This window comes from Symphodus melops (assembly GCF_947650265.1).
Source record: "Symphodus melops genome assembly, chromosome: 7".
NCBI lineage: Eukaryota > Metazoa > Chordata > Actinopteri > Labriformes > Labridae > Symphodus > Symphodus melops.
In genome coordinates, this window is record NC_136697.1 from 26618848 (window position 1) to 26645350 (window position 26503).

General features: G+C 45.9%; 2 protein-coding genes across 2 annotated transcripts in view; one reads left to right on the forward strand and one right to left on the reverse strand.

Annotated features, from left to right (window-relative positions):
* Positions 1 to 3087, forward strand: part of LOC306826271 (presequence protease, mitochondrial-like) — a gene marked incomplete at its 3' end in the record, with an annotated part of 9243 nt that extends 6156 nt beyond the window's left edge. The window contains exon 12 of the mRNA XM_079347471.1: positions 2978 to 3087. Within this exon, the coding sequence (XP_079203597.1) occupies positions 2978 to 3087 (110 nt within the window). The remainder of the gene's footprint in view (positions 1 to 2977) is intronic.
* Positions 3088 to 3459: 372 nt separating this feature from the next.
* LOC306826824 (nuclear receptor coactivator 2-like) overlaps positions 3460 to 26503 on the reverse strand; it is a 47176-nt gene continuing 24132 nt past the window's right edge. The window contains exons 4-23 of the mRNA XM_079348369.1: positions 25881 to 26053; positions 22039 to 22142; positions 20208 to 20385; positions 19158 to 19346; positions 17374 to 17475; positions 17001 to 17141; positions 16466 to 16613; positions 14205 to 15453; positions 10569 to 10821; positions 10263 to 10478; positions 9974 to 10150; positions 9763 to 9871; positions 9517 to 9685; positions 9052 to 9375; positions 7723 to 7800; positions 6934 to 7360; positions 5796 to 6027; positions 5560 to 5710; positions 5389 to 5457; positions 3460 to 4560 (exon numbers count right to left, since the gene is read on the reverse strand). Of these exons, the coding sequence (XP_079204495.1) occupies positions 4549 to 4560; positions 5389 to 5457; positions 5560 to 5710; positions 5796 to 6027; positions 6934 to 7360; positions 7723 to 7800; positions 9052 to 9375; positions 9517 to 9685; positions 9763 to 9871; positions 9974 to 10150; positions 10263 to 10478; positions 10569 to 10821; positions 14205 to 15453; positions 16466 to 16613; positions 17001 to 17141; positions 17374 to 17475; positions 19158 to 19346; positions 20208 to 20385; positions 22039 to 22142; positions 25881 to 26053 (4501 nt within the window). The 3' untranslated portion in view covers positions 3460 to 4548. The remainder of the gene's footprint in view (positions 4561 to 5388; positions 5458 to 5559; positions 5711 to 5795; positions 6028 to 6933; positions 7361 to 7722; positions 7801 to 9051; positions 9376 to 9516; positions 9686 to 9762; positions 9872 to 9973; positions 10151 to 10262; positions 10479 to 10568; positions 10822 to 14204; positions 15454 to 16465; positions 16614 to 17000; positions 17142 to 17373; positions 17476 to 19157; positions 19347 to 20207; positions 20386 to 22038; positions 22143 to 25880; positions 26054 to 26503) is intronic.

Below are 26503 nucleotides of genomic sequence, written 5' to 3' on the forward strand. Positions count from 1 at the left end.
TCAATAAAAGATATATAAACTGTATCAAAACTTTACAGACTAATGGAAACAGTATTTATCTTACAACAGTTATGTGAGCTAATAATGAAGTAAAATCCACCAAACCGTCGACTTCTAAAAAATGAGCTATAGTTTTAATTTTGTGTCGAATATTGACTCATAGCTAGCTAATACTAGCATATGTTAGCTATTAACATAACTTATATTACGGCTTTTCTGTAATTGCTGTAATATTGTGTAATAAAACAGTAGTATAATAGTAATTATAAGAGCTAAAACAAACCCAGTAGATTTTCAACAATTTCAAAGGCAGAAACATCAGGTCTCTCAGCTACCGGTTCCGTAAAAAATAACTCGAGTGAGAGGTCTTCGTTTTTTACTATCTGTCTTTGGTTCTCACGCGCCTGGATCTTCTTTTGACTGAGGACTGAATCCACCAATGAGCGTCCGTATCACGCACAGCGTCAACACATTGTATCCAACTGTAATCGAGATCACGATTTGTACGCGAGGAAATAATGCACCTACAGCCACTATTCAAAAACTTTCTATGGACTACAAACAATCCACGGAGGGTGTCGCAACAGTGTGAAACATTGAAATAATGCAGCGACAAACGAGATTAGATTATTAGATGGATTATGTAACGGCAGCCAATGAGATCTGAATACAGTCTAAGATGATTAATAAAGTGACTTACAGCATCATGTCTTCATATAATGTGTATCCACATTTAAAATGTCTTTTGTTGTCTTTTTCATGACCTTTCATGAAGTTCACGACCTTGAGCGAGCTTTATCTCAGTGACTGTATCTGTATTACAGATTACGTGATCTCACGCTTCTAGAAAGATTTCATAACAATGTAATCCAGACAAAAAGGTTTATTTGAGACTAACTTGGAGCACTTTTCTGTATCTTTGCCAGCAGTGATTAGATTTGAAGGGCCATGCAGAGGACATCAGGTTCAGGACCAGGTTCAGGACCGTGGACCTTTGCGGGAGAGTGAGAACAGGATGAACAGAACATTTTTTTTACGTTTTAACCGACTTACTTCCCCAAATTCAAGATTCAAAATAAGGATGTGCCTCTTGAACGCCACGTGATCCCTGGTGTGTCATTACCAACTGCCAACACAGAGCTGACGATCAAAACAGGAAAATAAGATTCGATTTAAGGCCAGATTCATTCTCAGTGTGGACAGATGTGTGATATTAATAGGCCAGGAGAATAATCTCATTAACTGTTAGTGTGTTAAAAATGTGTCAATATGTTGTTGTTTTTATTATTATGTCAGCGGTACGCCTATAGGAATCATGTAAAGGATTAATTTTAAATCCATAATGAGAACAAAAAACAACAACTGGAGGAATAGATAAAAAATAAATACATGACACATCAGATCATTTTCCCATTCTGAGGTCTTAAGGAATAATTAGGCTGTTTTCTCTATGGGTTAATTAATCTGAAAAAACTTCTTGAATGAATGCACGATCTTGACCATAGTACAGGTTCATCTTATATATTTATGTAATATGTCGCCCCCTGCTGGTGCACAGAAAGAAAGCATTGCACACAAAGTGAGCTCACGCATTAAAAAGCTTTTTCGGCTCTTTCATACTGAAATAAAAATAAAAAATAATGTTCACCATCCATTGGCTGCAGGAAGTCTGTATTTCATAATAAAAGTGCAAACATATAAACTCAGTAATAGCTCTTGGAGGGTGAAATCAAAAGACAGAGTCAATCCAGCTCCATAAAAATAATTTATTTACAGTGGCATGAATCATAAATTAACGAGCAGCATTGGCAAAAGCAACATGAGAGTGGACAGGTTGCATAAAGTGGTGTGAACATCCCGACTTTTTTTTTTTTTTTGCATAATGACCCTTTTGAATGAACTGGACTGGACTGTCACCGCTGAGATATTTCATGTGCACGAGTAAGAGGACAGAGAAGTCATTTAAAAAAAAAAAAAGTGTTGATTTACAGTTTCACCTCGGGGACAGAAAACGTACGTCTTTGTTGAGGCCAGATTCTTAGGTTTGGGTCTCGGCTTTTTGAGCTGTGCTCGCCTCTCAGTGTCAAATCAGACTTTCTAACACCTGTAGCACTAAACAGCCGGGTGCAGTGACCTTTATATGATGCTGACTTTAAACCGTACACAAATTGAAGTGGGAGTAGTGAATTGTATTTTTTTTTTTTTTTTTTGATGATAAATGTGATTGTCAGGAATAAAGTTCAAGAGTAAACCAGAGGTGGAACATTTTTGTTGTTGTTTTAAGAAGTCTGACTTTGTGAAAAAGGACTCGTCCTCAAACTCAAACATCACTTCTGTTTTAACGTTGGGTGAAGAAATGGAGACGCGGGCAACGGGAGTTTTTCAGTTCTTCAGCCAGAGCTGGAGGTCAGATTGTTTCCGTCAGAAGCGTTTTTTACAGATTGCATCCGTTGCTGCCCTCCCTCGTCTCTCGTAGTTATTGTAGTCGCACACGACTACGAATCGTGCGAGATGTTTGAAATAAACCGACGATCTCCGAGCAGATCGTCACGTTGACAGTGGATCTTTAAGCGACAAAAAAAAAAAAAAAAAAAGAAAGAAACAACTGAAACAGACAAAACTAAACTATTTTTTAAAAAATGTTCAGACTTCGTCCAACGCAGAAACGTTATGGCTGCTCGACGACAGATATGGGTGTGGAGTACGATTCAGCGTGAGGACGCCATCACTGCGACTTCGAGACTATAGCTCAAAGCGTGCACATGTGACGTGTGAGCGTAGTGGTCATTGACAGAGATCAACAAAAGGTTAAAGATTTTTTGAAATGCCCCTTTAAAAAAACAAAATAAAACGCACACTGTGTTAGTTTGCAGCGTGCTTAAATTAACGCCACGAAAAATCAACAGCACGTTTGTACTCTGATTAAAAACACGTAACACCTCGGTATTCTAAATTCCTTGAGACTCTTATTTTGTAGTTCAGCGTCACTTCTTGAGCGAGGACTTAAACATGGCGGTGGTTGAACTCAGCTCAGCGGCGTACGACGACGACGTCGCGTACGTCTGTAAAGCGGAATCACACGTCTAAGGCAGCATGCTGCGTCTTCAGCATCTTCAGGTTCTTACATAAATTACAGTATTTAGCAATCGATAAAATATCTCTATAAATCATATATATATATTTATATTTATAAGGTATCAGTTCAAATCAGGGGAAAATATTTCACTCTCATCTAAAACAGCAGGAGTAGCTGTACACGAGTTTACACCCGCTCTGGATTGTTTGACATTCAGGATTTATTTGTATTTTTTTTACAAAGTGGAGTCGACGTTATAGCTGAGAGGACACAAAGGGGATCAACGTTTTTAAGAAGAAGCTATTTTCAGTGGTTTTATTTTTGCAGTTGGTCTTCTTCTCTGGTCGTGAGTTTGGGGGGGCGGGGCAAAGGGGAGGGGGAGGGGGGGGGGAGTCATCGTATATACGTCTTTGTTGTTCCAGTGTGTGCTCGACAGAGATCTGGATTCAAGACATTCCCAGACAGTTACAGTTCTAAAGAGACAGCACCTGGTGAAAAAGAGAGAGACAGGGAGCTCCTTCTGTGGAATCTGTTCCCAAAATGCTTCAGTTTTTATAACTTTGGATCGTTAAAGGTTCGAGGATCGCCTGCTCTTCTTCAAAACTTCATCTTCAGCAATTAGCTCATATTCACAAACAGTAGTACACAGCTTCACCCGCAGAGAGATCCAAAAACACATATAAACATCGTCCTTCATCGAAGTGATCGCAGGAACACACACTTTCTTTAACTTTAGGACTTTTTGTTACGTTAGCAACAACGTTTAAGCTAGCAACGTTTAAGACTAGCAGGTCCCTTAGCTCCGCCCACTGGCGTTTATTTAAATCAATAAAACATCCGCCTTCTGAGAAATGTTTGCTGCTTTGCAATGTCACCGAGGAGAACAGTGGGTATTATAAATCTTTGTATTTACACTATCTATACACCTTCATTCAAAGAGTCATCATGAGGGGGGGATACAGCTCCCCTGTAACTACAGCAGTTCAAATATATTATTTTTAAATCGACATCATAATGTACCATTTAAGGAGATTTTCTTTTTTCTTCATGTTGTACAAATGATCTCTAAAAGTTCTTCAAAACTATAAATAACTGTAAAATATTTTTCATAAACTTTTTTTTTTTTTTCCATTCGACGTTCTCCGCATGGCTCTAAAAAAGAAAAAGAAAAAAAGAACCGCCGAAGATCAAATCCGGAGGTTTCATTCGTGCCGTCAAGCATTCAGCTCTCCCGTCTCAAACTGTGACATCATCACATCTGTTTTAGTTTCACACACGCGCGCACACACATACACACACTTTACATCTCTGTCTTTTATATATGAATATTTGTCCTCGACGTGTTTCCGTCACGTGTCCTCAGTGGCTCCACGCTGATCCAGTTTTAGAGCTGAGCAGGTTTCAGTGTTTTTTCTTCTTCTTGTTTTTTTTGCGTGAGCTCCTGTGTTACCTTTTCTCAGTGGCAGCCGGGGTCAGCAGAAATTCTGCAGAAAGAAAAATTCAAATCACAAAAAGCAAACAGAGTCAAAAGAGTTTGTTTCGACAGAAAACTGCGAGTGGAGAAAAACGAAGTGGTCGAGGAAACTGTTCAAACAAGCTCTCGAACCGTGAAAAAAACATCACAGTGGGATTGAAAATGTTTACCTTCTTCGATTCAAATAAAGTTTTTTATTTCTCTAACATACATCCAGTTAAAAGCTAAAAGCTGCGTGAAGATTCTCAGCCTTCTTCTTTCATATAAATCTATCTGATGGAAACGCCGCCCTGAGCCCTGCGTCCTCGTGCGTCTGACTCGCTCTGCAACATCCCGCCTTCTAACGCAGATTTCTTTTAGCTAGTGATATTGCTAGTTTTTGGTTCAGCCACGTTTCCCTGCAGCGCTTTTCTTTTTCAGCGCCTGAAGTCCTGAATGCATATAAACAAGGACGTGAGATTGGTCAGTGGTCACTAAACTCTGGTGACGTATAGCTCGCTGTTTTTCGTAACGGGACTGCTGTGATTGGTAAAACTCAGAGAGTAAAACTATTTTGATTGTTTCAAAATGGCGGTGATTGGACAAGATTGCAAGGTCGCCCAGAATTCACGGGGATTGGTTTGAATTTGAATAAATCGTTGTGATAGCAACATGGCGACATCCTGGAGGGACTGGCGAGTAGTAGAATAAAGATAAGGTTGTCTAACTTGTTATTCGTTAGAACCGTCGAAGATCAAATCCGGAGGTTTCATTCGTGCCGTCGAAGATCGTACGTTTTTGAAGGAACGTCTGGTGAAAAGTGAGCAAATTAAAATCAGGATAAGAAGTGATCGCTCACCGAGTTGGCTTCACCATCTTGTGTCAACATGTCGATTTCTGCGAGCTGCCCCAGGATGTTGTCACACACCTGCGAGACGGACACGAAGACGATGAGACAATAAAAAAAATAAATGTGATAAAAATCTGTCTCGCTCACGGCGTGCTGTCGGGTGACTGGTGCATCTCTCACTTGCTCCGTATTCATGGAGCTCATCGGCGCTGACATCTGGTTCATGTTGCCGCCATTGCTCGCCATGACTCCCATGTTCATGTTGTTGTTGTTGCTGTTGTACATTCCCCCGTTAGCTTGCGCGGAGTACTGGGGCTGCTGGGAGTACATGCTGGACGGAGAGTCAGAGAGGACACATCGTTCACCCCAGTCCTTATCTCCCTTAGAGACCTGATGACCTGTTCGCTTGTTGTTACCTGTTGCTGGTGGGGATGTTGGCGGCCTGGTGCCACCCGTTGAGGTCGCCGCTCCCCTGGTACCCCGGTGCTCCTCCCTGGTTGGCGCCCTGGGTTTGGGGTTGGCCCTGGTTGTGCTGCAGCATGGGGCTTTGACCCTGCCCCATCCTGGGGGACAGCAGGGGGCTCTGAGGGGTCGCAGCCCCACATGGAAACCCTGACACGGCGTCCTGCTGCTGCTGCTGGCTCATTGCTGCAGACGTGAGATAATGAAACAGCCGTGAGCTTCGACAGTCAGCGGCGTGGGAACAAACAGCACACTCACAGATAGAGGCCGCCTCCTTTATTCCTAGTTAGATGTTTACTCTGCGTATAAACATGAACACAAACGCTCAGTATCTAGATTATTGAAAAGATCCCGACTTAACTTAACTGAACTCAGAGGTCTTCACGTCGTTGTACGTTCATATCGATTCCGTGACGTTTAATAATGGTGTCTCAAAATTCAAAGTGCGTTTCGGCGGGAGCTCCACATACACACACAGTCAGACATGCACACACACGCAGCGCTGCGCTCCTCCTTTAAGTTACTCGCTCTTTTTAACTATTTTTTGATGCATTTTTTTTTTTAAACCTTTTTATTTAACTTCATTTTGCACTGTGTAATTTTTTCTTTTGCTGTAACACTGTACATTTTTCAGTTTGCGAGATGAGTTAAGGATTATTTTCTCTCATCTCCTGCTGAATTCTGCTCTCCATTCAAAAACTTCAGTTGAATTCATTTAGTTTTGGTTACGAGTGAGACAAAGAAGACGCACAAAATCAACAAATAAAAAGAGAAGCAAAAGAAGACGAGTTTTGTTCTTTTCCCCCACGCAGAATTATTACAACATGCTCTCTCCTGATTGGTTGACAGCCGGGGGTTCAAATCAAAGGCAGAGCGTTCGTCTGTGTTTTACAGCAGGGAATTGTACGCAGCATTGATTAGCGAACACTAACAAGCATCATGCAGCCCGGCACCTTGAATCAAGGAACAAAAATGGCTTCTAAAGATCAAATGAACGTCGAGGATTTGATTTGATTCGCACCAACACAAAGCGACCTGGCATGAAGCGCACACAGACTGCAGCGACGCCTCTGCTGCGCTCTCTTTAAATACCTGAGCTGCTGAACTGGTAGGCACTGTGCTGTGTAGGCGGACTCATAACGCCGCTGTACTGCCCGCCAACATTTCCCATCATGCCCTGGCTAGCCAGGTGATGGCTGGGGGAGAGGGGGGAGGAGAAGGGGCTGCTGGAGCTGGGATGAGGAGGAGGAGGAGAGGACAGGCCGGTACCGTAGCTGGAGGCCGGGTAGGGGAACTGCTGCGGGTTGCCCTGCGGGTGGCGCGGGTTGGTGCCGCCCATGGACATCGGCGTCGGAGCGGCGCCCCCGCTGGGCATGTTGGGCGTCATGTTGATGCCCTGAGTCCGCATCATCATGGCACGCTGCTGGTGCACGTGTTGTTGCTGCTGTTGGCGTTGGCGCAGGTGGTTGCTGAGGTACTCGCGCTGACGCTGAGCCAGCATCTGAGCGTTGAGGGTTCCCTGAAATAGAAACAACAAAGACACAGAATGACGTACATATTTAAATCCACTGTCAAGCTCTGGTTCAAAGTGCTCCTCCGGGCATGAAGAGGGGGAAAAGGCGAGAAGGAAGCCTGACGAGGAGAGCTTTGAGTGGGATATGGCGCCCTGCTGTGTCCCTGTGTTTTTATAATTCGATGTCTCTTTGCTATGTGATTGAGGCTGACACATAATTAGATTTGAGTAAACGTTGAAATCCTCGGGTTTTGGCAGGTTGATTTCAAACGTTACTCTGGTTTTTAGAGGGTGTGGTTTCTTTTTCTTTCCGACGGCCTTCGCTCTAAATGGCTGAAGAGAGGAGAGTCACGTGTCTATCGACTGACCTGGTTTGGTACGTTAGACCTGAGAGGTAGATTCATGTTGGACACTCCGCTCATCTGGTTCACCATCGGCTGACGGTTCTGTGAGAGAGAGAGAGAGAGAGAGAGAGAGAGAGAGAGAGAGAGAGAGAGACGAGCGTTTTAATGTACGGGACACGATGACCAGCACCAAGGCTTTAAAAAAAAACCATCACATCAGTTCAAGAACATAAAACACTTCATGCAGGTGAAACAACTTTACCTTCATCAGTCTGAGCCAATCAAAGCCTCTCCTTAAACACTTTAATTTTCCTTTGTTAGGATTTGACCTTTGACCTTATTTTAGTGGCGCACTCCTTTGAGTTGAGTTTGAGCGCTATTTTCAGGTTTTTATGCACGCCTGCTGTTTCCTCAACTCTCCACCAGGTGGCAGCCTCGACTTGAAAGTGTTGAAAATGTAAACATGGGAATCCTTCATTTACATGAAGACATGAACTTCCTTTAGGATGAACACGTGTGACTGTTGAAATAAAAATAAATAAATAAATAAACTTTAAGGCTTTTAAAGGCAGAGCGCTGAAATGCTTTTTGTCCCTTTGAGGCTGTTGCTGATTAAACTCAGTGAACCTTACTCACATCGCGGCCTGAACAGAAAAAAATAAAAAAGACTCTCCCATTAAAATAAGACATGGATGTCTTTTAGAAATAAAACAGGTCAACTCTAAAGGCCAGCAGGGGGCGACGTCACAGGCTGCAAAAAGACGTTTCATGGTATCTACGGGTTCTTCTCACTTCCCTTACATGCATCGAACGTCCGCCAAGTTGCCTCCTTAGCCCCTCCCACCAGGGATGCACGGAGCAGAGGAGAGAGGAACGAGGAGATGGCAACAAAAAAAAAAAAAAAAAACCTGTCTCACCCAATGACAGCTGCGATTGGCTCCAGCACGCCGCAAACCCCAATCAGGAAAAAGCAATAAAGATAATGGATGGATGGACGAATTGAACGGCTTCGGCTGTGACAACCTGTGATTGATAAGTTGCTGTCGCAGCAACCTGAAAACAACATGTTCTTCAGGGTTTTAAGTCAACATTAAAAGTGACTCTAAAACTCTCGTTTTGGATTTTTGGGTTGTTTTGCCCAAATATGGGCGTCCTGCTCCCAAGGAGGAGAAAGACGGCGATAATCCCCAAACCAACGAGTGACCTTACTGTTTCTATGTCCATGATTTCACGCTGTATTCATCGGGCCTATCACCAACAAGCGTGCCGTGATCTGTCCCCGCCGCAGCTCGTGGCGTGCAAACATCACAACGACAGCGCGAGGGCCGATCGTAAACATCGGGCGCCACTCACCAGCTGTGCCTGGAGTCTTTGCTGCAGCTGGAAACGCAGGTTGTTGGGCTGAGGCGGCACTCCCGGGTTCGGCCCCCCTGGTCTCATCCCAGCCGGTCTGGGCCCCACGCTCCCTGGCATTCTCATCATCGGGGGGTAACCGGCGTGCGGCATCCTCTGAGGTATCATGTGGCCGCCCATCGCGGGGCCGTGGTAGCCGCCATCGGACGGCATGCCGCCGTAACCAGCCTGTCCGCCGTAGTGTTGTTGATTGTACAGGAGAGGCTTCATGGTGGCTGATGGGTCCGAGGAGCCGAGGTACTGGTCGTGGTCTGACAGAGGACCCTGCAGGGCGGAGAGACCGGATAGGAAGAGACAGGAAGTTCTTTGACTGGGCGCAGATTTTGCAGACATTTCATTTTGCGGCTCCAAGCTTGAGCAATCAAATTTCAAAAATATCGTTGGAAAGCGTTCGGAGGAACCGACCTGTCCAGCCAGCGTCGGGATCCCCAGCATCTTATCGATCTCCTCCAGACCCTCAAAGTCCTTCAAGACCGAGCACAGCTGGTTCAGCAGGGCTCCTTCGTCAGGCTGACCCTCAGGCCGAGTGCCGCAGCACCCCATCCCATCGCCCTGGGGGACCCCGTACGGCGGCCTGGAAAGGGACTTGGCGTTATTGTGATTCAGCTCTTCAACCAGAAAAGGCTCAAATACAGTACCATACCGCCATACCTGCTTTGGTTTCCATAGTGGTCCATGGACATCAATCGGTCTGTCCACGGTGCAGTCTGATTGGGCGGAGCTTGTTGCTGAGGGTAGGCGGAGTTTGCCATCTCCATCTCTGGAAGAAACAGAAAAAAACCCACCATGATCAGTCTTTGCTCACCGTCGTTGGCGTCAAAGATGGCGACTCGTTTTATGTGGATTCTTTTTGGCGTCTCACCGTTGCCCATCATCTGCATGCCGACCATGGCTCTGGATCCAGGCGGGCCCCTCGAGGGCATAGCTGTGTTCATGTTTGGGACCATGCGGCCTGGTCCAACACCCTGACCCATCATCGCCCCCTGGGGACCCCAACCCTGCTGCATGGGGCCCCGCATGGACCCATTACTCAGCATTCCTGAAATCGGGAAAAACCGGAAACCACGTAAAGTGACTGAATGCATTTGGAAACAAAGAAGAGGATCGGATATGAGCTGCACCAGAACTTTTTAATTCTTTTAGTGCCTGACCTGGATTTGCCATCCCGGCCTGGTTGGCCATGCCTGCATGCGTTCCCATCATGCCTTGCTGCTGCTGATGCTGCAGTAAGGAGTAGGGGGCGCCGTGTCTGTGCTGAGGGGGAAATGACCTGCCGGCGTTGGGGCCGATGCTGCCGTCCAGAGATGCGCTCCTGACTGGAGGAGGAGCCCGACCCGGCTGGCCCGGCCTGGCCCCGTTAAAGCCTGCTGAGAGGACGAAAAGCGTCTCGTTTTGATTCACCAGCTCTGACGCCGACTTTACAGATTTATATGCGTGCGACCATCTTTGAGACGTACTTGCAGCGGCGAGAGGCGGGAACGCTCGCTGCTGGATCGGGGGGCTTCTGCTGCTTTCCGTCATCTGCAGGATGTTGCCGATGATGGTCTGTTTGTCCACGGAGGAACCGGGCGGCACAGAGGAAGAGGAGGACGAAGAGGACGAGGCCGGTCTTCTGACTGGCGTCTGTCCTCCAAACAGCTGCTGCTGCTGCTGCTGCTGCTGCTGGCCGCCACTCTGCAAGTCCTCTAACAGGTCCTCCAACTCACTGGTCTGGGATCAGCGACAGGAAGAAGCGTTAAACAACACAGAAACATCAAATGTTCACAGTTTAATATAAAGCGTCCTCTCCCAGGGTCCGGCTTCCTCGTGTCCCGGTTACAACACAAACTTTGACATTGAGGAATCCAGAACAAAAATCGTAGTCGTCATTGCAGCGGCTCTGGGTTCGACTTTGACCTCTGACCTCTGCTGCACGTCATCCCTCGCTCATATCGTTACATACATTTAGGTGTCTTCATAGTTTTCCGTGAGTGAAGTAAAAAACACGCAGATCTGTTTTCTAACGGACTCCTGAGAGGAGGACGCAGAAACAGAATCAATAGATTCAACTTGAACGCAGAAAACGTTCAAATCACAAAACAACTAAAGAGGACAAAAAAAAAAAGAAAAGAAAAAAACGGGAAAGAAACTTCTTCAAGAGGACAGCATGACACACACACACACACACACACACACACACACACACTGACAGCATTGGTTTCCTCCGGCCGTTTGGCTGATGAATAGAGGAGGAGCTAAAAATAAACTGCCGGCACTAATGAGGTCATGTGTGATGTACAGTAAGACACACAGTCACAGCTCTGTTTCCACACAGTGTTTATGCACAAACACACACACACACACACACACACACACACACACACACACACACACATCAAGGGCAGAAACTCAGAGGATGTTTTTTTCCCCTCAGTGTCTAAAGTCTGCTGTTCTGGATCCAGCTCCCTTTTAGCTCAACACAAAATCATATAAGTTTAAAAACATCGACGTGCAGCTTCGACGACGACCTCCGCTGACTCTCTCTCTCTCTCTCTCTCTCTCTCTCTCTCTCTCTCTCTCTCTCTCTCTCTCTCGACCTGATACGATCAGTGTTCACATGTGCAGGCCTGAAAGACAGAGCAGCGAGAAACTGAGGAGGAGGGCGAGGTAAAAAGAACGATCAAAAGAAGCAACAGAGTCCACTATGTAATAATAATAATAATAATAAAAATAATAATGATGATAATAATAAACAACGCAAAGAGAATCCTAACATCAGCAAAAGAGCAGAGACGACACAGAAAACTTATAGCAGTGGCTGGATGGAGGTCGAGGCGGCGTGCAGACAAATTCTACTTTTGAAGGAGATCAAACTTCAGGATCATCTGTGAGATTGGTGACTGATTAACACCTACCAACCAAAAAAACATTTTTTTGGGAGTAAAGTATTTATTTCAAATCTCAGAAGATGAGAATCTGGATTTTTACAGAAATGGATTCTTTCCCCTCCTCCTCCAGGAAGTGACACTCTTTCACTGAATGCAGACAGCACTGACGTCAACTAACTATAAAACACTAATTAAAAAAATATTCTAATGTAACTCAGCGTCAGAAAAACCCGTTCTCACGAGCGTGACACGTGAAAATGATCCACGAACGGACGCCTGTTTGCGTTCTCTCTCTCTCTCTCACACACACACACACACACACACACACACACACACACACACACCTGTGACAAACACTGAGGGGAAAGAAGTGTAACAGGGATGTGTACTCTATCAAGTGTTTAACGAGATGCTACACAAACATACACTTTGTATCCTGTAAAACACACAGTGTCACTTTCTCTCCAGCTCATATATACATACATACATATATATATCCTATATCCTATCCTATATATATTTATTTTATTTTTTTGTTTTTATTTGATCATCGATGACTTTATTAAAAGTATTAAGACACAGACAGAAAATGTGATTTATGAGGATGACTCTGCACGCTCACATACTGGATACAGCATGACCTCGTGTTTGTTCACTTGAATTTCCCTCGGGATCAATAAAGTATCTATCTATCTATCTATCTATCTATCTATCTATCTATCTATCTATCTATCTATCTACTACTTTTTTTTCCATTTTTTTCTGCATCTAAACTGGAATAATCTGTGTTGTGAACAAGCGTCGTGCTGTCACAAACGCAGCCTCTGATTGGCTGGCTGCCTCCCTGCTGGCCGGCGGCGGTCTCTGCCGTCCGGAGGAACAACTGTTTTGAACGCAGAGCCTTCCTCTTCGACCTCCTTCCTGGAATCAACTCCAGCTTTGTCGGTGCACCTGCACGTTCAACAATCACACACGCGACACTTTGAACCGGTCACGCTCAAACCGATCGAGGAACTCCAGGAAAACTCTCTGTTTCTACGCTGTTAGATATGAGTGCTGCTACAAATGACTTTGTTTGATGGATGTTTGTTTGGAGAGTTGTTCCACTGAAAAATGTAAAAAAAAAACAAACCTAGCTTGCCTGGAAGTGAAGCACAAAGAAACACAGGCAGACCTTCACTGGTGTGTTTGTATCATTCTGGCACCATTTACTGTAAGTGAAGGTGATAAAGAGAAACTCTGGGAGGGACAACTCAACAAGTAGAAACAAACTATCAGCATGACGAGATTAAACTGGAAGGAAATAAAAAAAAAAAAAAAAAGTAAAAGTGTGGATATGCAAAAATGTCGCCTGCCTCGGGTGAGTGTGTTCAAACAAAAGCTGCAGGGCATTCTGGGAAGTAACTTTATTGACAGACACAACCTTGCTTTTTTGTGCAGATACTGGATGTATTGTCTTTTAATTTAGTGAAGATGTTGAGCACGAGCAAGTCTAAGCCAGAAAAACTGAAAAACCCAACAAGACTGAAATCCCTTGAGCTCAAACTGTACCGGGAGATTTTAATAACAAAGCAAGCTAAAATGCTAACTGCTAGCATGTCGAATAAAGCCTGACTGATTAATCGGCCTGCCCGATGTTAGCATGATCGGCATCGGCTTACTTCCTCTCTGATATGTGATGATCTAGGTTTACTCCATTTTAATCTATTATTTGTTTTACTTTTTTAATTTGACCATTTCTAAGTGACAAATAGTGTTTGTGTGCACTGTTGTTATTCTTCTAGTGTTACATCATCATAGCGAGACGATCTCTAAAGATGGAGGATAGATCGAAGAAAAAGTCCCATCTCAGTCGGCCCCTGTAGTGTCTACACTATCAACGTCAAATTAAATGTATTTACATGACGTTTAAAATCTTGCGTCTCGAAGGAGGACTGGTTTCAATCCACTTTTCCTCCCATGTTTTTTAAGTTAGCGTTTAGTTTGTTCGCTCTGCTCAGGAGGGAAAAGGGAGACAAATCTGTCGCCCTCGTTCTTGTATCAACATCAAGAAAACAACTTTGGAAAAAGGTGGCGATCATGATTAGTATTTATGACTTCTCTGCTGGGAGTTGATCAAAACCAACCAACCATTTTTAAAGCTCCAGAAACTCAAACCAGCTGAGGTCTCTTTTTTTATCACATCATGCAGTTGGTTATTATAACATGAAGGTAAACGGCACCGACCTGGTCAGCCATGTTGAAAGCTGCGTCTTGTTTCTCTGTCTTGATGTTGGCCAGCTTTGGATCGTCACTGGGCTCCATCTTGATGGCTTTATCCAGGATGCCGTTATCATCCCTGTCCAACAGATAGCGAAGCAACGCGTTGTCCTTCTTCTTGGGGCTCCCGGGCTCCAGCTTTGGGCAGAGTTCACCCAGGGCGGCCATGTTGTCCCCTGAAGCCGACTCTGGACCGATGGGGTCCTTTCCGGTAGCCTCGGCGGTCAGCTTGGCCAGTTCCACGGGCGAGGTGCTGTTCTGCAGCAATCTGTGGAGAATCTTGTGTTTCTCCTTTAAAGAGGTGGAGTGGTTGTTATGCCCGGCGCCCCCCATGCCCCCCAACCCGGCCAGCTGGTCCTTACAGCTCTGCTCGTCCCCCGGGGCAGGCGGCGAGCAGGGATCCGACGGTTCTAACTTGGTGGTGAGGAGTTGGAGCAGCTTCGTGTGGCCTTTTGTGTTCAGAAGGCGGTTTGAGACGTCGCCAAGCTCCTCTAAGCTTCCACTACCTCCGAAGCTGTCGGGGTCCCCGTCTTGCTCCTCCCCATGCTCCCCTTCCTGGTCTTGGGATGCGATCAAGTCCTGGTGTTCCCCTATACCGCCGAATAAGTCGGCCTCCAAGTTGGGATTGTTCTTGGCTAGTTGGCTTCCAGCGCTGCTGCTTTGAAGAGGGCTCTGAAGGCCGACTGCCTTTCCGTCGGGGGACTCCGGATGTGACCCCTCGCTGAGTCCCTGGGAAATCCTTTGGCCCTGGCTGAGGGCCTGCAGTGCACTGAGGGAGTTAAACCCTTGGCTGTTTCCTGTGCTGCTGCACACGGATGCTGGCGAGGAGACGCCGGCTGCAGGAGAGAAAGAACCGGGTGGATGTTGGGGAAAGTGAGGGCTGCTACAGCCGCTGCTGCCGGCCCCCATGCTGGGGCTTTGGCGGTGATGGGGGGACAACATGGCACTCTGAACCCCTGAGGTGACGCTGGGGCTTCCCTGGGCTGACGGACTGCCCAGCTTGAGCGAGTGGCTGTTTCCCTGAGGCGTGGACGACCGACTCGACGCAGCCCCAAAAGATCGGCCTTGCGCCCCAGAGGACGTGGAGGAGTGGTGGGAGTTGCTGGTGACACTGGCGTCAGGGGAAGGGGAGGGGCCACTCATGCTTGTTGGGGTCATTGGCTTGGCCGCGCCTTGGCTACCGGGTGCGTCCGCAGTTATGCCACCCATGTTCTCCCTGAGGAAAAAGAACAACAGGAACAAGACTCAGGGACGGAGAGTTTGATATCTACTCGTCCAAACAAAGTAACAGCAGTAAAGAAACATGTGTTGGGTTTTCTGGGAAACATTTATTTATAGCACTAAATATCTCTTTTGGATTTTGCTGGAAAGCCAAAACCACGGAGATATTAAACAACTCCCTTTCATTCAGCTTCAACCAGTCCCTCCCATGAGCAGAGGGCACGTCTGAAAACAGTGTGCACAGTTGAGAAAACAAAGTTGTAACACAGAAAGAGCTTTAAAAAAAAAAAAAAAAAAAACTTCAAGCCTCATACCAAACAAAACAGAGCTCCGATTGTGCAGCGTGAGTGCCAGGGAGCGATCGTTTTCAGTGTGAAACTGGTGGAAGTGAAAAGGCCAAATTCTCGCCATTGATCCCTGAATACTCGGGGGTAACAGTCCTGGCATTGTTTCCTGATCGCCGTCCAATTTATAACTCTGAGTGCTCGGACCAAAGGCTGGAGGCGGGTTCGCTTCCAGCGGTGGAACAGAGAGGAGGATGTAAACTACACATACAGTATAGAGAGCGGTGCTGATCTTTAAGCTAACCCTCTCTTTGTCGACATCGAGAGGAAGCCACAAACAATCTGTGAGAAACGCTCGAAAACTAGGAAAAACATCGCCGCGCTTGACGGACATTTTTTTGATCTTACACCCCCACGTCCGAGCCTCGACTAACCCGGAGCGCGTTTGAAATTAAAAGATGAATGAGCGACTTTTGGATCCAGACGTTGGCGCCCTTGATAACTCCAGCGTGAAACCGAAAACAAAACGAGGGGGAGGAGCCGGCTTGTCCCGTCCCGTCCATGTAAACACAGCTCTGACAACAACCCAGCACAGCGGGACTCCAGCTTCTCCCTCATTGTAGACAGTCGTAATAATGTTATTATTTCCAAATATCCGGCTAATCGGCTAATCGGCTGAGTGCTTGGCAGGTGCCACAGTTTGAGAGAGAGAGAGAGTGGTACCTCTGCAGGATGTGCAGGGACATGTAGAGCTGTGGCTCGTTGGTGGCAGGAGATCGGACCAGCTTGCTCTTGGTGTGAGCTGACACCAGGGTGCCGTCTGCCAGGGAGAATCTGTACAGAGGGCTGAGGGAGTGGCCGTTCCTCAACACTGCAAAGAGACAGACAGAGAGAATCTGAGCGGGACATCTTGACACCTTATGAAGGGAAAGAAGAGTCAGTACAGCATAGATAGAGTAAGGGGCTGTTTAATCCAGACAATGTCAAATACTTGACTTCCTCGAGAGCTCCAGTGTGACTTAAGATCCTGAACTCTGCCAGCATGGATTAAGTAGATTATCCTCTCCTTTGATTGATTCCTCAAAGAAACTCGAGGGGCCAAAATAAAATCAACAAATCCACACTGAAGGTTAAAGAAAAGGAATAAAAACCATAAAAGAGTTTAAAGACGTTTAAGTAAAAAAAAAAAGAAGCTCCGTTAGTGATTCAGCGACAGACTGCCGGGAGGGGGGGGGGAGGATTAGTCCGTCTCGCTCACCCTCCTGCTGGTGTTTCTTGGCGAAGGACATCTCCCCGTCGTTCTGCAGGTGAAACCTCTGAATGCACCTCCGGACCAGGTCCTCCCAGCCGGGCTTCATGGACGCACGCAGCAGGCTCGTGTCCAGGGACGTGATCTTTCCTGAAAAGTCCAACAACGTTAACAACATTTCATTCAAGCGTTCTTCCATGTTTGCTTGCGCGGGCCGGTGCGACCAACTTCTGAGGTGGCGTTGCACAACAGGAGCATAACTCTACCCCCCCCTTCCCTCTGTGGGAACGAGAACTGACGAGAACCTTCAACAGCGCTGATACGGCTAATGGGCGATGCTACACGTCCGAGTGACTTCCTCACGGCAGATTTTCAGTCCTACCTTGAAGGTCCTGGCGTGTGGTGAAGCTCTCGTACGATGGCATCACGGGTCTCTCTTTGACCGGCACTCTTCTGGCCACGCAGATGAGACAAGACTGGAAATCTGCACGATTGGACAAAAAGAACATAAAAATGTACTTCAACTGAAAGTGTCGGGTTATAATCATGTTAAAGAGAAAAAAACATCATTTTTCATCCTTTCTCCTTTGGTAGAACCCTTAAAGGTGTTTTTAAAGAAAACAATTAAAGATCTCGTGCACCCAAACTCCTCCTGGCTCTAATCCCAAATTAATCTGAACATCTCTCTCTCGCTCATCCTCACTCTTTGCTTTGCACAGTGAAAGCTCGGGGTGGCAATAAAAGAGGAAAGTTGATGAGCGAGCGAGCGGAGAAAATATGCAGGACGGACTCGGTCATTATGGTACGCAGTCTTCTAGGAAAGCAAGCAGGGTGTCAACTGGTCGTCTTAATGAGTGTCACCTCAGTCGTACGGAGCGTGGAGCGAGCCGCAGGAGAAATCAGTTCATGAAGAGTGGCAGCTGTTTTGCCCGTTTTATGCGTTGGCAAAGCTTTGAGCAAATTGAGCCCGTGTTGCTGCTTTTTTATTTATTTATTTTTAAAATTGGACTTTTAAAACTGAAGCAGTCACAAAAAAAGGATTCTGTGAAAGTACGAGGAAAGACGAATCAAATTTCTCCTGTGAATTGAAAAGTCGGCAGCAGCAAAACAGGGCTGTAATGACGGCAATCAAAGCAGTCCACTTAAAAGTGCTCGCTGTGACAAGCTCAGATTGGCGCTCTGTGTTTGCAGGAGCAGCCGCTCTCTTTAAAGTCTCCTCGCACTTTGACCTCAAAGAAAACAGAAGCAGCAGGTGACTTTAGGTTAGCTTGTTTGCTAGCTTGATGTTTTAAAATGGAGTGGAGCTGATCTCCTGGCAGCCCTGCAGCGTTCTGCCTCCAGACGGCCGAAAGAAGAGCCGGCCAATCAGAAGCAAGTGGGCACGTGAGGTTGAAATCACGGCTTTTACGAACGCCAGTATTTTCTTTTCAGCTGTGATTCATGCTTCAGAGTTTAAAGACTTAAAAAAAAAAAAAAAAAAAAAAAAAGTTAAAATGGGAAGAACACGTAATCTTTAACGCCAAAACACCTGAACCTCCCAGTCGCAGTTTTACCCTCCGTCTGTCGAGAGGACGTCGTCCCCACGCTGGTGAAAGACTGGCACAATATCTGGTTGCCAGACAGCTAAAATTAGAGTGCCAGACAGACGTTTTCCCAAGTGTGTGTGTGTGTGTGTGTGTATTTGATGAGAGAAGATGTGAAGATGACAAAGTGCCACACACTAATTAGTCCGTCCCGGTGGATGGGAGGAAAGGAAAAGAGGAGTGGTGATGAAAGGAGGACAGGACACGAGAGAGCGGGGAAAGTAGGGATGGAAGAGTGATGTGAAGATGACAGAAAGTCAAGACGGACGTGGAAAGATGGAGCGAGAGAGAGAGAGAGAGAGAGAGAGAGAGAGAGAGAGAGACATGGAGGAGGGGAAGGGAAGCACTGAGAAAAGAAAGACAGAGAAATATTCAAAGAGGAAAGACAGAAATGACAGGAACGTTATCACCTCATCGAGGGGAAAAAAAGAGGAAAAAGAGCGAGACTCAAAAATACAGCAAAGTCGAGAGACACAGAAGAGAAACGAGAGAAATTTAAATCAAAGACGAAAAAGTTCAAGAAAATGGAAACAGAAGAAACAGAAAGAGGCAGCGATTAAAACAAACAAACATATAAGCGTACCTTCGCCCTCTTCCTTGATAGACTTCGGTTCGGAGACGGCGAAACACTGCATGGTCTCGTACTTCTGCTGCGACGCGTCCTGCTGCTCGGACGCCGGCCGGGCTTCGCCGTCGGCGTGTGGGTTGACCAGCATACGACAGTTAAAGGTGTGGCTGTTCCTGTTGGACGAATCACTGCTGCGATGATTGACTGGAAGATTATTAAAAAAAAAAAGAGAGAGAGATAACAAACCAATGAGAGATTAAAAAAAATGTAAATCTCTGATAAAATAATAATTATTAGCGCTGTTATCCGAAGCCACCTGTATGACAACGTGGCTTTTGATGTTTGCAAACTTTTTCAGGGTTTTTTTTTTTTTTCATTTAAAAAAAATGGTAAAAGATCAAAAGCATGTGAACAGGTCAAATTCAGGCTGAGCTGCGTTCAGTGTCACAGACTTTTCTAGAAGTTGGCCGCTGGCTGGAGGTGGATTATTTCAACATGTTCAGCCAATAAAAAGGAAGAAGTGATCCCAGTTTGGACTGAGGCTAACGCTAAGACGCTAACAGAATTTCTCAATTTTAAGAGTGTAGACTGAACTCAGACGCCGCTGCCGCCGCCGCCGCACGCTTTACAAAAAGGAATTATGGCTAAGCTGAATCGCTTTGAAAAAAAAAAAAAAAAAAAAAGGTTGGTGAAAATATATTTGGGTCACGAGATGCCGACATAGAAAAGTAAAAGTAAAGAAATGAAGAGAATATGTTAAACTAATAATGCTAAATGCATTGAGCTTGGGGTTTCCTGTCTCTCAACCGGAAGGTCGAGGGTTCGATCCCCAGCTCCTGCGGCCACATGTCCGATGTGTCCTCGGGCAAGTTGCTCCCGCTGCTTCACTCAAACTCAAGTTTCTTAATGATCATGTGACAAAACGCCGCTCAAGTCTGCAAATTGACATTTTCTTTATAAGCAGGAAGCGGTAGGGTTTGACAGGAACCAATCAGCTGAAGACAATAAAGAGGACACCCAGGAGGACATGGCAGGTGATGTCAGGACCCGTCCTGCGTCTCTTACCCAGACTCTTGGGCAGCAGGTTCTTGACTAACTCGGCGTGATCCCCGACGTGCAGCACGCTGTACACGCTGGTGTTCATCAGCTCCTCCTGCTGGTAGCGCAAATACTGGCTGACGTTCTCCGAGACGAAGACGATGTTGCCGTCCATGTTGACCACGAAAAAGAAGCCGTCCAGGGCCTGCGGAGTCGGGAAGGAAGGAAGGAGAGAGAGAGATGAATCCAACGACGGAGCAAAAAAGGAAGAGAGAGAGAACGACGAAGAAACAAATTAAGAGGAAGAAGAGAGAGATTAGAGAGAGAGAGGGAGGCAAACGTTTAAAACCCACAGGAGAGAAAGTTAAAAGGGATAAAGAGAGGAGACTGGATGTTAATTAAAGTTCATTTGAACTTTCCACCCAAAGCTGATTAGCTTCAATTAAAAGACTGGAGGTGTTCCTCCTCCTAACTTTGGCCTGCACGTTCAAAAATTACAAAATTCCCGTCTTATAATTGTTGTGATTTCATTACATTCTTTGTTTATTTGGACTCATCTGCAGCTGCATCACCATTAAAGGATTATTTTTTCTTCTTGACCTGATTAACCTCAATCAGCCTGATTTTGAAGAGGAGTTTTTTTTTTTTTTTTTTTTTATCGTCACTATTTTTAGGAGTTTTTTTTCTGCACTTTCCTCGCCCACAAAGGGAGCTCGTTGTGTTCTTTGGCAGGAAAATTAGATTTGTGTGGACGAAAATAAAAAACTGAAAAACCCCCAGATATGAAGAGTCCAAAAAAAAAAAAAAAAAAAAAAAAAACACCCATCAGAATAAGGACAAGAATGTTATAGAAGATTTAGTGACTCAACAAAGAACGAAACAGGAAGTGACGGGAGGAGAAGCAAACCAGGTTTTAACACTCACAAACTTTTAGTATATTGTATGTTCTCTTCGGCACGTGTGTGTGTGTGTGTGTGTGTGTGTGTGTGTGTGTATTTCCATTTTTCTATTCCGGTTAACTCAGCGTTTTTCCTCTTAACTGTACGGACTGTGATTGGTCCTTCAGCCCGCACGAATCTCCTGCTGACCCTCGCTGCTTATCAACCGTACGACAGAAAACAAAACAAGAGAGGAAGAATAGTATAGAAAAGAAAGCGTCACTGCTGGTGGAAGCTATATATAGCCTGTGTGTGTGTGTGTGTGTGTGTGTGTGTGTGTGTGTGTGTGTGTGTGTGTGTGTGTGTGTGACAGTGAGCATGTGTCTGTGGTCAAGCTCCGCCCCCTTGTTGCTAATCTGGCTTTTAAGAAAAGGTATTTATACCTCATTGGCTGCCATGTTATACGTCACCACACACGTGCACACACACACACACACACACACACACACACACACACACACGCATGGACAGGTTGGCCTTATGACGACATTGTCGCTAACCAGAGGAACTCTTATCTGGTTGTGTGTCGCTGCAGAGTGAGCAGCACCATTTAAAGTCAGAGAGACGCTCGACCTGCGACGGTGCAAAAAACGCAAACAAAACCTGAAGCACGAAACGCTTCAATGTTGCAGAACTTTTTTCATCTGACACATTTTTTTTTTAGGAGAAAAAGTTCTTTGTTAAAGTAATTGTAAATTTTTTGACAAATAGAAATGTGTTGTTTAAGTCCTTTCTGCTCCTTTAGCTCCTGCTCTGTTTCATGTTGCTATCACTTCAACCTTTAGACTCTTCACAGCGAGATAATGTGTGTGTGTGTGTGTGTGTGTGTGTGTGTGTGTGTGTGTGTGTGTGTGTGTGTGTGTGTGTGTGTGTGTGTGGTGTGGTGTGGGGGGTGGGGACTAAAGTCTGGCTGAGCATACCTCCAGCATCATGGGCCCGAGGGTGTCTTTATCAATGACGCCCGGTCCTGTGGAGGAGACGTCTGCCTTCTGCACCTCCTCGGCATCGGCCACCGGAGCTTTCTCTGCACGAGACGCACAAAACAGAGAGAGAGAGAGAGGGGTCAAAAACATCGCTTAGGCATTAATATTCATCGCGTGGAGACGATGTTGGCGACAGGAGAATTGAAAAGTCCAGACGTTTGGATCCAGCTGAAGTCGACCCTTCGCAGAGAGAAAAAGGAGCCGCTCTTTCACAGAGGGGTCCACAGCTAATCACTGAGAAAGGACACTTTATAGTGAATTTAGTGAAAGCATGACGTGCTAATGATGAAGTGAGGGAGAGTGTCAAATGTAGAAGATCACCACATCAGAAGTGACTGGATTAAACAGTGGACTGTATGTGAACGCCGCGGCGTGTTTTCTGTGAAGAACACTGACACAGAATTAAAGCTTTTATCGCGTCGGCTCGGCCTCCTCTTTTCCTAGAAAACACTGACAGTGTTGTTTTTGTGATGATGTTGCCTTTAGCCACACACACACACACACACACACTATTTGTGCTTGTTGTACTTGCAGACCGTAGCGTCGATTATAACCCGGGTCCTGCACACATGTAATGATGCAGTGTAAAGCCTGCAGGTCTGAGTGCCTGGAGGCCAGTTCTCACTCTCCTCCCAGGCTGTACCACCGACTGTTAAGCCTCCCGTGGCCCCATTAGGCCACATAGCTGACATTCCTGTTGTGGTACCAGAGCTGTACGGAGTCATCAGCCCTTAAACCCCGTCCCTGCGCTGGACTCTGGACTCTGCTGACACGTAGGTTAGAGGCTGTGAAAATCGACCCCCGGGTTGCTGCTCATCTTGAAAATCGACAAATATGCTTCACCGTGATCCGTTCATGAGCTAATTATGCACGACGCGTTCTGTGGACGTTGCTGCTGTCAGATCAGCCGTGAAGACATTTAATTAAGAACAAACACTAAAAAGCAACAGGTGTTGCAGCGATGGAAGCGGGCAGTGGAACTGCTTCAGATAGAAGTGATTGTACCCGAGCTAAAAAGCCTCTGCATGTTTCTAATAAGCTCCAGCAGCAGAAAGCTGCTCAAACTAGGATCAATGTTGGAGATGAAACATGGAGAGAGGTTAGAACGCAGAAAGCTTTACAGACCCATGCAGAGCTGGCTAAACACTGAAGCTACAGTGTCCACCACATGCAGAGCTGGCTAAACACTGAAGCTACAGTGTCCACCAGCATGCAGAGCTGGCTAAACACTGAAGCTACAGTGTCCACCAACATGCAGAGCTGGCTAAACACTGAAGCTACAGTGTCCACCACATGCAGAGCTGGCTAAACACTGAAGCTACAGTGTCCACCAACATGCAGAGCTGGCTAATTACTGAAGCTACAGTGTCCAACACATGCAGAGCTGGCTAAACACTGAAGCTACAGTGTCCACCACATGCAGAGCTGGCTAAACACTGAAGCTACAGTGTCCACCACATGCAGAGCTGGCTAAACACTGAAGCTACAGTGTCCACCAGCATGCAGAGCTGGCTAAACACTGAAGCTACAGTGTCCACCAACATGCAGAGCTGGCTAAACACTGAAGCTACAGTGTCCACCACATGCAGAGCTGGCTAAACACTGAAGCTACAGTGTCCACCAACATGCAGAGCTGGCTAATTACTGAAGCTACAGTGTCCAACACATGCAGAGCTGGCTAAACACTGAAGCTACAGTGTCCACCACATGCAGAGCTGGCTAAACACTGAAGCTACAGTGTCTCTACATGCAGAGCTGGCTAAACACTGAAGCTACAGTGTCCACCACATGCAGAGCTGGCTAAACACTGAAGCTACAGTGTCCACCAGCATGCAGAGCTGGCTAAACACTGAAGCTACAGTGTCTCTACATGCAGAGCTGGCTAAACACTGAAGCTACAGTGTCCACCACATGCAGAGCTGGCTGAACACTGAAGCTACAGTGTCCACCAGCATGCAGAGCTGGCTAAACACTGAAGCTACAGTGTCCACCAACATGCAGAGCTGGCTAAACACTGAAGCTACAGTGTCCACCACATGCAGAGCTGGCTAAACACTGAAGCTACAGTGTCCACCAACATGGTGAGCTGCAACTTCAGGGATGAGCGGGGGACGTGTTACCAAACTCCAAACTTCGACATAAAGCTCCTTAAAAGAACAGATTTAAGATTTTTAAAGAGCTCAAGAATGAAACTTCAAATTTTGCTTTTTGAAGTAAGAAGGTGATACAGTCATTTCACATCCTCAGGCTGTATTTTGTCCTCCTAATAATAATGTTTGGGGGTTTTTTTGTATGTCATGAACATTTCACAGGCAGGTATATTTTGTAAAAACTTGAGTGATGAAACCAGCGCAGCCTCAGTGTTTCAGTTTGATCGCCTCAGAGGATTTTAGCGTATAATTGAAATTTGTAACACTCTGTAATGTGATTTAGGCAACGCGGCTTACATTTTTCTAAGTTCTTAAGGAGGCTTTACGACCACACACACACACACACACACACACACACACACTGCGCGCACACACACCTTCATGGTTACAGTAGATACTGCAGGTAGATGTAGAAACAGGGAGGCTGATTTAACAGAAAATGAAGCACACATACGACCCCGCAATTAATCGGGACTCGTGAGGGCAAAACACACACTGTGCTACTTTCAGTCATTTGACACACACACACACACACACACACACACACACACACACGTTTTGCTGGTTGGATTTTATCCACTGACTCTTTTCGTGTTCGGTGTCGAACCATTTTTCTGTGGAGAGTTAAAGAGCGAGGCCGCCGGGCGACAGCTGCCTGACTTGTGTATTATCTGCGTGTGCTTATTCAGCTGTTGTTTTCGGACACAAACAGCGCTGAAACACGCGGACACTGACCGGCCGACCTCAGGAAGGAAAAAAAAAAAGAGAGAGAGAGAGAGAAGAAAAGAGAGAAAGAGGAGGACAAGGAGACAAAAAGAGGGGAAAGACAGAAAGGTTTAATCTCTGCAGGAAAATATGGAAGAGCGTTAATGTGATCACAGGCTTCATTGATAAAGACAAAAAAAATCTGCTCTGTCGCTTTTTTCACTAAATATCCGTTTGAGAAAAACGTGTTTGACAGAACTTGATGTCTGAAGTGTTAACGTAGATTTATGTTTTCATGTTTGTTCCAGGTCACCAAAGAAGTCATGTTGATGTTTGCTGCTAAGAGATCACAGAGTAGAGATTCAGATTAATAAAAAATAAATAAAAAAATCGGATTCTTCCGTTTGTTCTTCTTTGTTGCTGTTACACGACTAGCGTGCTCCACAGAACTGGCCGTGATTCTTCAAAAGGCATCAGAGTCGGGACATCAAGCGTGGCGATCGCACTAGTCTGTCTACAAACCCCCCAATGATGAGAAAAGTCCATCCTCTCCGTCTTCTGCCTGCTCCACTTTACAGAAAATGTGTGTTCAAACAGGCCGTTTGCAGAGTTTCCCTTCATGACATCATAAAGGGCAGTAGCCCCTCCCCCAGGTGGGTGACACTCCCACAGCTAGGTGTTTGTTCTGCCCTCTGAGTCTGCCTTCTCACCGTAAACAATAGGACATGGAGCGAGAAAGCAGCGAGTACACCCGAGCCCTTCCAGAGAGGGGGCGTGGTCAGACACAGCTCATTTACATATTTAAAGCTACAGATACAGAAACAGCCTGTTCCGAGCAGGGCTGAAATAGAGGGGTTTATAGACATGATCAAATACAGGAACAGGACAGTCCTGCTTTAGTGAGGACAGAAAAGAGATCCTCACCCTGCTCCTTGATCTGCCTGATCTGCTTCACCGTCTCTTTGAGGATGGCGCATTTGTCCGGCTTGACGTTGAGGTCGTCCATGTCGTTGATGTTGGCGAAGATCAGCTCGGCCAGCTCCTCGATGTACTTGTTCTCCTGCTCCCGGTTCCTCCTCTCGGTGCTCCTCTTCGGGCTGGAGAGCGAGGAAAAGCGTCAAAGACCGCAACAAACACAAATAAAAAAACATCAACGTTAACCGGAGGAGGATCCAGGATCCTGTTTTTACTAATTACTGAGATGAAGGCTGATTTGTTTTTAGAACAAGTGCTAAATTTAGTCAAGGTAGTTTTCAAATCTACAACTTTCTATCGTCTATGATCTGTCGTTGCCATGAACAGCTCCAAAAACCGCATTGAATTGTGGGTAATTACTCCCTCTTTAGGCTTGGGGAACAGAAGCTGCAGCTATATCAAACATGTTTAATTCTCGGCTCAGTTCTTATACACGTCTGTCTGGTATAAACATTTATCCGCCATGTGGAAGATTTCTCCGGGAAAACGTTCCTCGCCATGAGGAAAACCTCGCCGCGTTCTGTGCTTGGCTGGTTTTAAATTCAGACCCTGAATTAGTTCTGAGATCATTT